This window comes from Salvelinus sp. IW2-2015, linkage group LG33 (genome assembly GCF_002910315.2).
Source record: "Salvelinus sp. IW2-2015 linkage group LG33, ASM291031v2, whole genome shotgun sequence".
NCBI lineage: Eukaryota > Metazoa > Chordata > Actinopteri > Salmoniformes > Salmonidae > Salvelinus > Salvelinus sp. IW2-2015.
The window spans coordinates 19084966-19095289 of record NC_036872.1 but is presented as its reverse complement, the minus strand read 5'-3'; the positions used below and the strand labels follow the sequence as shown (position 1 = coordinate 19095289).

Sequence of the window (10324 nt, the reverse complement as noted above, 5' to 3'; positions counted from 1 at the left end):
GTCAACACGGCCCGAGATAAATGCACCTTCTATGATTTGGTTTCCCTCGCTCCCTGTCTCCTTCCCGTAGCATTCTTCATTCACTCTGACTGTTCCATTAGGCTGGATAAATTCCTCTGTAAATCCAGCCGCTGCCCTCCTGCCCTCGCCTTCTCCCCTCCCCCTTTAAAAAAACTAGGTGTTTCCAACGACAAACCAACCTGAGGCTCTCCTTCCCTGACTGCCTCAGTCTGCTCCAGCAGACACTGGCTGTGTTCCTGTAGTGAGCCATTATCCAACCCTGCAAACTCCACAGAAGATTTTCCTGTTGGGTGAGAGAGAGTATACTAGGAAAGGCCTAAAGCCATTTCAACTCAGCCCCCCCCCCCCCCACCCCCCCGCCCCCCCTTCCCCAACAACTAGCTAATACACTCAAATATAAAGGGGTGAATGAGAATATGTACATATAAATATATGGATGAGCGATGGCTGAGCGGCATTGGCAAGATGCAATAGATGGTATAAGATACAGTATATACATATGARATTAGTAATGTAAGATATGTAAACATTATTTAAGTGGCATTGTTTAAAGTGACTAGTGAGTCTCTATGTAGGCAGCAGCCTCTCTGAGTTAGTGATTGCTGTTTAGCAGTCTGATGGCCTTGAGATAGAACCGAGAGACTGAAAAACAGCTTCTATCTTTGATGCACCTGTACTGACCTCGCCTTCTGGATGGTAGCGGGGTGAACAGGCAGTGGCTCGAATGTTGTCTTTGATGGTCCTTTTGGCCTTCCTGTGACATCGGGTGCTGTAGGTGTCCTGGAGGGCAGGTAGTTTGCCCCCTGTGATGCGTTGTGAAGAATGTACCACCCTCTTGAGAGCCTTGCGGTTGAGGGCGGTGCAGTTGCCGTACCAGGCGTTGATACAGCCCGACAGGATGCTCTCAATTGTGCACCTGTAAAAGTTTGTCAGGGTTTTAGGTGACAAGCCAAATTTCTTCAGCCTCCTGTCTGTGTGGACCATTTCAGTTTGTCTGTGATGTGTACGCCGAAGAACTTAAAACTTTCCAACTTCTCCACTACTGTCCATTCAATGTAGATAGGGTGGTGCTCCCTCTGCTGTTTCCTGATGTCCACGGTCATCTCCTTTGTTTTGTTGACGTTGAGTGAGAGGTTCTTTKCTTGACACCACACTGAGTGCCCTCAACTCCTCCCTGTAAGCTGTCTCGTCGTTGTTGGTAGTCAAGCCCACTACATTTCTGTTATTCATGAAACAGAATCTAAATTGCAATATTTTCTCCTGCAATTCACTTCAAAGAGGTTTTTAATAAGTTTGTTTGGAAGCTGTTTTTACCCTTCTCTCCCTCTCTTCTCTCCCTCTCTTCTCTCCCTCTCCTCTCTCCCTTCTCTCTTTCTTTTTCGAACCCACTACTCATTGTTTCGTTTTTTTCATCTAAAAAAGTCATTAGAAATTGCGACTCCATCAGTTAACAGAGCCGGAGGTAACAGTTTTAATTAAGCTATCACTTTCCTTGTTTTCACCCTGGTTCCCAGAGGACCTCTTAATGCTGAGACAAAGCTAAATCAAACAGGAAACACAACAAAACAACAGCACTACCCCCTGGGCACACACTGGTTGAATCAACGTTGTTTCCACAAATTACATTGAACCAATGTGGAATAGACGTTGAATTGATGTATGTGCCCAGTGGGCAGAGTCCAACAAAACAGAGGTATAAAGAACACTGTTCTGGGTGTACTACTCACTGGGGCAGGAGAGATTCAGGGGGAGGGAGAGAGAGAAACTGAGTTGAAATGGCTTTAGGCCTTTCCTTATATACTCTCTCTCACCCCAACATGGAAAATCTTCTGTGGAGTTTTGCAGGGGATTGGATACATGGCTCACTACAGGAACACAGCCAAGTGTCCTGGAGCAGACTGAGGCAGTCAGAGAAGGAGAGCTCTCAGGTTGGTTGTCGTTGGAAACACCCTAGTCTTTTTGTAAGGCGGGAGGGGAGAAGGCAGGGGCAGGAGGGCAGCGGCTGGATTTACAGAGGAATTTATCCAGCCTAATGGAACAGTCAGAGTGAATGAAAGAATGCTACGGGGAAGGAGACAGGGAGCGAGGGAAACCAAATCATAGAAGGTGCATTTATCTCGGGCCGTGCTGGAGGTAGTCTGTTAGTGAACAACAGGTAAATACGACCTGCTATGGTCCTGGTCCAGGACACACAGACAGGAAGGACAGAAATGGAAAGCCTAGATACTATACTGTGTATGGAAGGAGGGGAGGGGGGTTTGAGGTGATTACATTGGATGCCAGTCTCGTTCTCTTCTCCTGGAGACTTCCTAGTGTAGCAGATCTGTGCTGCTTGGCCCACATTCATGTTCATGGAAAAGCAGYAGTTAGTTCCCCCTCTCCTTGGCCCCCTTCAGCCCAGTCTGATGACAGAGGACCATGCCAAATACTGGACTGGAAGCCCGCTCAAACATTCTCCCACATTTCCACCATCCACGCATAGCTATGTGCCGTATGCATTTCTTATGAATGCAGTTACCGTGTCACCATTAACTTAAACAGCACCGTAAAAGCTTTCCTTTGCATTTAGTAAATGTATAGCCCGCCTCGTCCTCAGCCCAACCCTCAATGGCATTTTATCTCTTTACAAAACGGAAACCAAAGTGTCTTGCTCAATACACTGGACATTAACATAAGCTACCTAACTATCCAGAGCTATTATAGATCCAGAAGTAACAGCGGTTTGGCTGTGGGTTAGCAGGGATAGCCGTGACAGTGGGCCTGGGCTGCAGGATAATGACGGGTCAGCTGGAGAAAGCAGAGARGRAGCCAGCCCAGCTGGGCCCGCAGGCATGCAGGCGGAGGGGTGGAGGGTGCAGCGGCCTGTCTGTGTGTGCTTGTGTTGGCAGTCCTCCCACTCAGCACACATCCATCTATCCATCCCCCTTTCTATTTTATCTTCCGCCTTCCTGTCTCTCTCAGTGTGTCTGTCAGGCTGTGAGAGACGTGTGTTTTCTGAGTGAGGATTTGGTACCTAAGTCCAGACCCAGACTCAGACCCCTACCCCACTACACCCCACCCCCAATCAGGGCCCTGCCTGCCTCCTCTCCCTCAGGTCTCTACTGCCCCCCACAGGTCTCCACACACACCACACCCAGTCATGTAAAATGTCTAGATGTCCAGTGTTCCCAAACCCTGGTCCTCCAGTACCCTCAACAGTTCACATTTTTATTGTAACCCTAGACAAGCACACCTGATTCCACTTGTCAACTAATCATCAAGCCCTCAATGAGCTGAATGAGGTGTGTTTGTCCAGGGCTAGAAAGCAAGTATGCATCTGCTAGTCCTGCAATTTTCTAGACCATTGATTTTTATATACCAATTGAATATGTTGCTTTGTATTAATTCTTCAAGCCCTTGTGTTAACAAACTGACATAAATGGAAGGTGAGCTAGAATTTGGATTCTAGGCCAGGGCTGAGGACTGCTTGGTGATTGGCCATCTTCCTTCTATCCCTGGTATCAACCCGGCACAGTGGCAGAGACTCCATTGATGTGGAAATCCTCTTAGCTGGACAGAGCAGCAGAGAGAGAGGCAGCAGCTGGCAGAATGCTCCACAGTGTAGCAGACCACAACAGCCTCTGTCCACACACAGCACAGAATGACACAGTGATTTACTCAGAGCCCGACACCAAGCCTCAGAGTCATCACTGCAGCATCTTCCTCTCACACTGAGCGCCTGTGTAATGCAAAGTGACAACGCATCGCCCCCCTTTTAAAGTATTTAGATACGGAGTGGTGGTGAATTGGATACAGTAGGTCTGTGTACGTGTGGAGGGATATTTTGTGTATGAGTGGAGGGATATTTTGTGTGTGTGAGGGATATTTTGTGTATGAGTGGAGGGATATTTTGTGTATGTGTGAGGGATATTTTGTGTATGTGTGGGGGATATTTTGTGTATGTGTGGAGGGATATTTTGTGTATGTGTGGGGGATATTTTGTGTATGTGTGGAGGGATATTTTGTGTATGAGTGAGGGATATCTTGTGTATGTGTGGAGGGATATTTTGTGTATGAGTGGAGGGATATTTTCCTTGTTGTTTGATCCCTCTTTTTCGCAGTCATTGTCTCAAGTGCTCACTGTGCAGATGGGAATTATGGAGCTGCAGACTCAAATAACCTCTGGGCTATAGCCAATATATGTAACATAACAAAGCTTAGTGTGCAGTCTGAGAGAAATGCTTATCATTGCATGGGCATTACAAGGATCAACAGAAGTCAATCTCCCTTCTCTAAGAATAACTTCTTGGTGGGGTCATTTGAAATCAGTGTATCTATCATTTCCCATTTCTTATCCAGCTGTCCAAACATCTCCGTCATCTCCATCTGGTTTGTGTACCAACACCATTTGCCACCTGAGGCGCAGAACATGCTATTATTTACTATCATACAGGGACCCARGGGTTCTTGTAATCCTCTTACAATGTGGAAGAGACAGAGATTGTTTTCTGACCCCTTGTCTGGCCCCGGGCACAGCCTTAGGACTAGCCCTAGTCCATGGTCCTCATCTCTTCCTGCTCCAACTCCAGTCTTTCTCCCCAGCCCCCACCCCAGCCTTCAAGCCCCAGCTCCAGCTCCAATTTTAGCCTCCAGCAGGGGACTCAGGGGAGGCCTGGGGCCATGTTTGCTGGTGATACATCAATAGGCATTATACCCTCTGTGGGATAAGCTCCAAAGGGAGGGCATAATCTTGGCAATGACTTTGAAGAGGGAAAAGGTTGTCATTGCTCCTCCGACCAGCCTGCCGTGAATGTTAACATGCTCTGAGCCCGGGCTTGGCTGGGCTCTGTCCATGATATGTGAGGTGCCAATGTCAGTCTACTGTAACTGTCTGACCTCAAATGTCAAAAGCCTATAATGCCTATACCATTTGTCATAATAATAGAGTTAGTAGCAGTTTATCAATTCTACATACTGTATGTTAATAATCCATATTGTATCAGGCATTGCCCTGTCTCTTGTTATTTTTTTCTGGAGAATTCTTAGCATATTAATTCCTTCAGGTGAGGATGACCTGATGATTACTGGGCCAGGTAAGACTATGACACATTAACCTGAAGACAGAACCACATAGATAAACAATACTACGCTACTGATCCACCTCATCTGAGGGGTTTCCTTTCCACTGTAAAACTGTGAGGGAACTGTGTGTGAATCATCATAAAAGTGAGCCCATCTATGGATTGGGGTTATTTACGCCACTATCTATGGGCTATGTAAATCAAAGAAAACCTATTCAAGGTTATTTTTTGCTGCCATCTAATGTACCTTGTGTCCGTAACCCCCTTTCCTTGATACCTGGATTTACAAACAAGATCAAATATTTACCTCTTCTTTCACCTGAACTTTCTATCAATCAAATGTATTTAAAAAGCCCTTTTTATCACAGCTTAATTTAAACCACTCCTCTTCTATTCCTCCAAATCTGGCAGCCCAAAAAAAGGGCTGCGTTAGAGAATCCTGAAACTGTATAAGGACGAACGAGAGACCAACAGAATGGCAGGGCTGCTAGTCAGGCATCTCAAAGGCCTAATACAAGGCCTTTAACTGAACAAGCAACTCTAATGGCCATGCCTCCACATCTACAGCGACAGAAGTCATATCATTTTGGGTCTGTTAAGTTGGCTGTTTAGTTTGTATCCCTCTGTTTATTTAGCCACTGCGTGCACCAGTACTGTGGAAAGTTCTGGTAGGGAAAAGTCAGAAAACAGTGACACACATGGTGGTAGCTAATCCCAATGGCACCATCAAGTTCCCACCACAACCCATAAATGCCCCCCTCTCCTGTCCTCCCTGTTTCCCACACACCTCAGCCCAGGCTGGCCCCGTCCCCATCCCAGTGCCCTCTGAGTGGTGCGGCGGGGTTGGGGCTGGTTCCTCTCCAGGCCCATTATCCCACACTGATGCTGACACAGAAGAGACACAGTTAGCCAGGCCGTTAGATGAATGGCTGCTCCGCCACCACGCCACGCCCCTCCAATATGTTCCTCTCTCTCTATGGTGAGTGATCATTAGCCCTGTGGCGGGCTGTCCTCCCCAGCTCTGGCTCCGTCCATCAGCCTGCGGTCATCCCCTACTCTCTTCCTCTGTTCCCCCGCTCCAGGGAGCCACAGCGCTCTGATATTAGTTTAATTATGAGTTTTATGGAAAGCTGGGTGACAACAGACAGAGGGACTCAAAGCCCAGTGTGTGTCTCAGAGAAAGGAAGGTAGATAGATAGATTGACACTGCTGTGTGTGGACGTGCATGCTGGCTGCAGGGCAAAGCTTTTGTTTTCAGGAGGATGATATTTTCTAACAGATAAAATGCTCAATGCACGGAGTCCTAAGTTATTGATTGGTTCTCTACATTCATCTCATTTTTTAGAAGTTGTTGTCAGCTTTCGATCGGCTCTGCCCGCTCTCTTTCTCTCTCTCTTTCTCCCTCTGTTGTTTCAGTCCCAGTGGAAAAGTTGTTGGTTTTGCTTATTTCTTCCAAGACACAATCATGAAGACAGTTTAAAAAATCTAATGATTCCGTTTTGATGTATTATAAAGCTGTGTGAATGTGCTCCATTTAATGATCATATTTTTATGGAATGTTTGCTGTGTGAGCTGGCTCAGCAGAGAGCATATTTTAACTACTCGAATTACTTGCTTTCTACATAGTGTGGCTGTCTGATGAGGCACTCAAAGTAAACTTCCTATTTCCTGTGAATGGGATGATAATCTTGTCCACTTCCCTCCTCCTCTCCTTTCCATAATCCACAGGCATTATCCACCAGATGAAAGGAGACTATGAGCTCACTGAAACTCCACAAAACCCACCTCTCCATCACCCAGGAGCTCAGTGACTATGCTGCCCAGGGCCGGGCCTACGGTAACATGGGCAATGCCTACAACGCGCTGGGGCCTTTGACCAGGCCGTACGCTACCACCGCCAGGAGCTACAATCTCCATGGAGGTCAATGACCGGGCCTCACAGGCCTCCACCCATGGTAACCTGGCCGTGGCCTACCAGGCCCTGGGGGCCCACGACCGCGCCCTGCAGCACTACCAGAACCACCTCAATATCGCCCGTGAGCTGGAGACGTCCAGAGCGAGGCCCGCGCCCTCGGCAATTTGGGGAACTTCCACTGCTCCCGGGGAGAGTTCCCCCAAGCCGTGCCCTACTACGAGCAGTACCTCCGCTTGTCCCCTGACCTCCAGGACATGGAGAGTGAGGGGAAAGTCTGCCACAACYTGGGCTACGCCCACTACTGCCTGGGAAGCTACCAGGACGCTGTCAAGTACTATGAGCAGGACCTGGCTCTGGCTAAGGACCTGCATGACAAGCTGAGCCAGGCCAAGGCCTACTGTAACCTTGGACTGGCCTTCAAAGCTCTGGGTAACTTCACCAAGGCAGAGGAGTGTCAGAAGTACCTGCTCTCTCTAGCCCAGTCTCTTAATAATGCACAGGCCCGCTTCAGAGCCCTGGGCAACCTAGGGGACATCTTTGTCTGCAAGAAGGACGTGACTGGAGCTATCCAATTCTATGAGCAGCAGCTGGCCCTGGCTCACCAGGTGAGATTTTCTGGCTCCTGTTTTTAATCTGTCATAGTCACAGGAAAGGTCTCCACTTTGTCTGCATACAGTAAGAGAGATTAACTTTATATACTGTAAGTCCAGCACTCCATTGATTTCGCAAGGCAGTGCTGTTTATGTAAGGCTGTTGATGTTGAATATTTGCTGATGCACTGAAATCCTATCTGTGCTTTGTTTCAGGTGAAGGAGCGCAGGATGGAGGCGTGTGCCTACGCGGCCCTGGGTGCCACATACAGACTGGTGCAGAAGTACGACAAGGCGCTGGGCTACCACACCCAGGAGCTGGAGGTGTACCAGGAGCTGGGCGATGTGCCTGGGGAGTGTAAAGCCCACGGCCACCTGGCAGCCGTCTACATGGCTCTGGGGAAGTATGCCATGGCCTTCAAGAGCTACGAGGAGCAGCTAGAGCTGGGCCGCAGACTGAAGGACCCGGGGGTAGAGGCCCAGGTCTACGGCAACATGGGCATCACCAAGATGAACGTAGGGGTGATGGAGGAGGCTATAGGCTACCTKGAGCAGCAGTTGGCCACCCTGCAGCAGCTGAGTGGCAACGAGGCCGTGCTGGACCGGGGTAGGGCCTATGGTAACCTGGGAGACTGTTACGAGGCCCTAGGGGACTTTGAAGAGGCCATTAAATACTATGACCAGTACCTGTCTGTGGCCCAGAGCCTTAACCGGATGCAGGACCAGGAGAAGGCCTACCGAGGCCTGGGGAATGGACACAGGTCAGTGACATCTCTCAGTAGCCCTTACTAGCCATCCTTAGAAACCTGTAACATGACTGGTTATAGCTTCCTATCAGGTCACTAAGTAGGTCAGTTATGCTTATTTAGATTATGTGCCCATGGGGGCCTCATTGATTTTGTTTTGTCACTCAGGTATCAAATGAACACACATAAAACATGGCAAAATGTGTAGAATTGCAGGAATAAGCTTAAAAACGGCTACATTTTCTTTCTGCCAACAAGAGAGGTGTGGACAGTTTGGAGTTGCATCCGTGGAGGTTTGTTACTACGCCAATAAAGAAAATATCCATCCTGCCCTTTGCCACCCAGGACATTTGTGTGACCGAACCTTCTCAAATAGTAGTTGAGTACCCCTGTAGTGACTCCTGGTTTTAACTGAATGAGTTACTTAGATAGTGTTCTAGGTAAGCTGTGCCATCTGTCCAAATGACCTCTTGAAGTAGTGATTGGACTAAAGTGTCACTAAAGGATTGTCTTGGGTATACATGGTGTCTCTGCAGCACAAAAACCCTGCTTTAGCTCTGGAGTGAAAATCTGTGGTTGGATGAAAGCACTAAAACCATGACATCTCTTACTGCCTGTTGTGAACAGCTAATATCCTAATCATAGAAGAAGAGTACTGCTGATGGAAGTATATATAGAACTTTAATTAGTATTTTTCTCGTTTGAATAACATTTAAAAGCAAGGCGTCATATTTCAAATACACTCCTAAGCTACCGTTGCGAGCAGAAAGCCATTCTGCCTTTGAATAAGTTGCCGATATCAATTTCCTCTGGTTGTTGCTGTGACAGATCATTTGCTTTGACTGGGTATTACTAATAATCATATGAATCCTGCTTTGCATAATCTTTTTTCTTTTTGTGTCTGCTGCTGTTTTCCTGCTTGTGTTGGCGCTTGCATTTCCAGGACCACCCTAGTTTAGAGACACCTTGACGGTCGGTGTTGTGGATCGGGAGGCTCAGTGAGGCTGGTGCTAGCTGCTTCAGCACTGAGCCTACTGGCCCCCAGCTGATCTGTATGCAAAGAGGCTTTGGCTGACAGACGTCTGAAACCGGGGGAACTGCAGTTAATTCAAGACAACCTTTTACATTCTGTCTCTTTTCTTCTCTTTCTGTCTCCCCTGTGTGTGTCTGAGAGCTGATAACATCCTGTGAGAATACGGTGTGAAACAAAACACGGCAGCAGCAATGGAATCCTAATTTCAGAGATGATTTTTCCCCTTATTGTGCATCATCAACATGCCACCATAACAATCAGACAGAACCCTGCATTAGCCATGCATGAGCTGAGAGGTGAAGAATATACATCAGACCACCTTCCTCACTTCCTCTCTCTCTCTCTCTCCTGTCTCTGTCTCTCTGTATCTCTCTGTATCTATCTATCTATCTCTCTCTCTCTCTCTCTCTCTCTCTCTCTCTCTCTCTCTCTCTCTCTCTCTCTCTCTCGTCTCTCTCTCTCTCTCTCGGTCTGTCTCTCTGTCTCTCTGTCTCTCTGGCTCGCTCTCTCTCTCTCTCTGGCTCGCTCTCTTCTCTGTCTCTCTCTCTCCCTCTCTCCCTCTCTCTCTGTCCCAGAGCCTTTAGTGAACCAGCTCTCTTTAAAAGAGAACATTAATTAAGCTAAAGCCTTTTTATTCTTTTAATGGTCCTTTTCAAGCGACATCCGGCAGTTATTGCTCCGCCTGTGAATGTGAAAATTGTCTATTTGCAGGGTTTCTGTGCGGAGTGTTCAAGAGAACAAAACCTGGGTATGAATGCAGGTCTTAGTCGATGTGTAGGCCTATTCACAGAAAGAGACAGGACCTGTATCGTCCATGTGACATCCCTCTAATCTAGGCCAAGTGGAGGGTGAATTATATTATCTAGCAACCCCCAACCCATTGCATCATTAACCCATCAGCCCTGCCTCATTCCCCTGCAGCCCCTTGTCTCTTCCCCTACACACACACACACACACAC

At 47.7% G+C, this 10324-nt stretch overlaps 1 protein-coding gene and 1 long non-coding RNA gene across 2 annotated transcripts in view; one reads left to right on the top strand and one right to left on the bottom strand.

Annotated features, from left to right (window-relative positions):
- The window catches only part of LOC139023596 (uncharacterized), a 581371-nt gene that overhangs the window by 501376 nt on the left and 69671 nt on the right, over positions 1–10324 (bottom strand). The gene's annotated exons all lie outside the window — the stretch shown is intronic.
- LOC111958148 (tetratricopeptide repeat protein 28-like) overlaps positions 1–10324 on the top strand; it is a 247033-nt gene that overhangs the window by 195112 nt on the left and 41597 nt on the right. The window contains 6 exon segments of the mRNA XM_023979335.3: positions 6810–6840; positions 6842–6948; positions 6951–6989; positions 6992–7123; positions 7126–7601; positions 7803–8347. Of these exon segments, the coding sequence (XP_023835103.2) occupies positions 6810–6840; positions 6842–6948; positions 6951–6989; positions 6992–7123; positions 7126–7601; positions 7803–8347 (1330 nt within the window).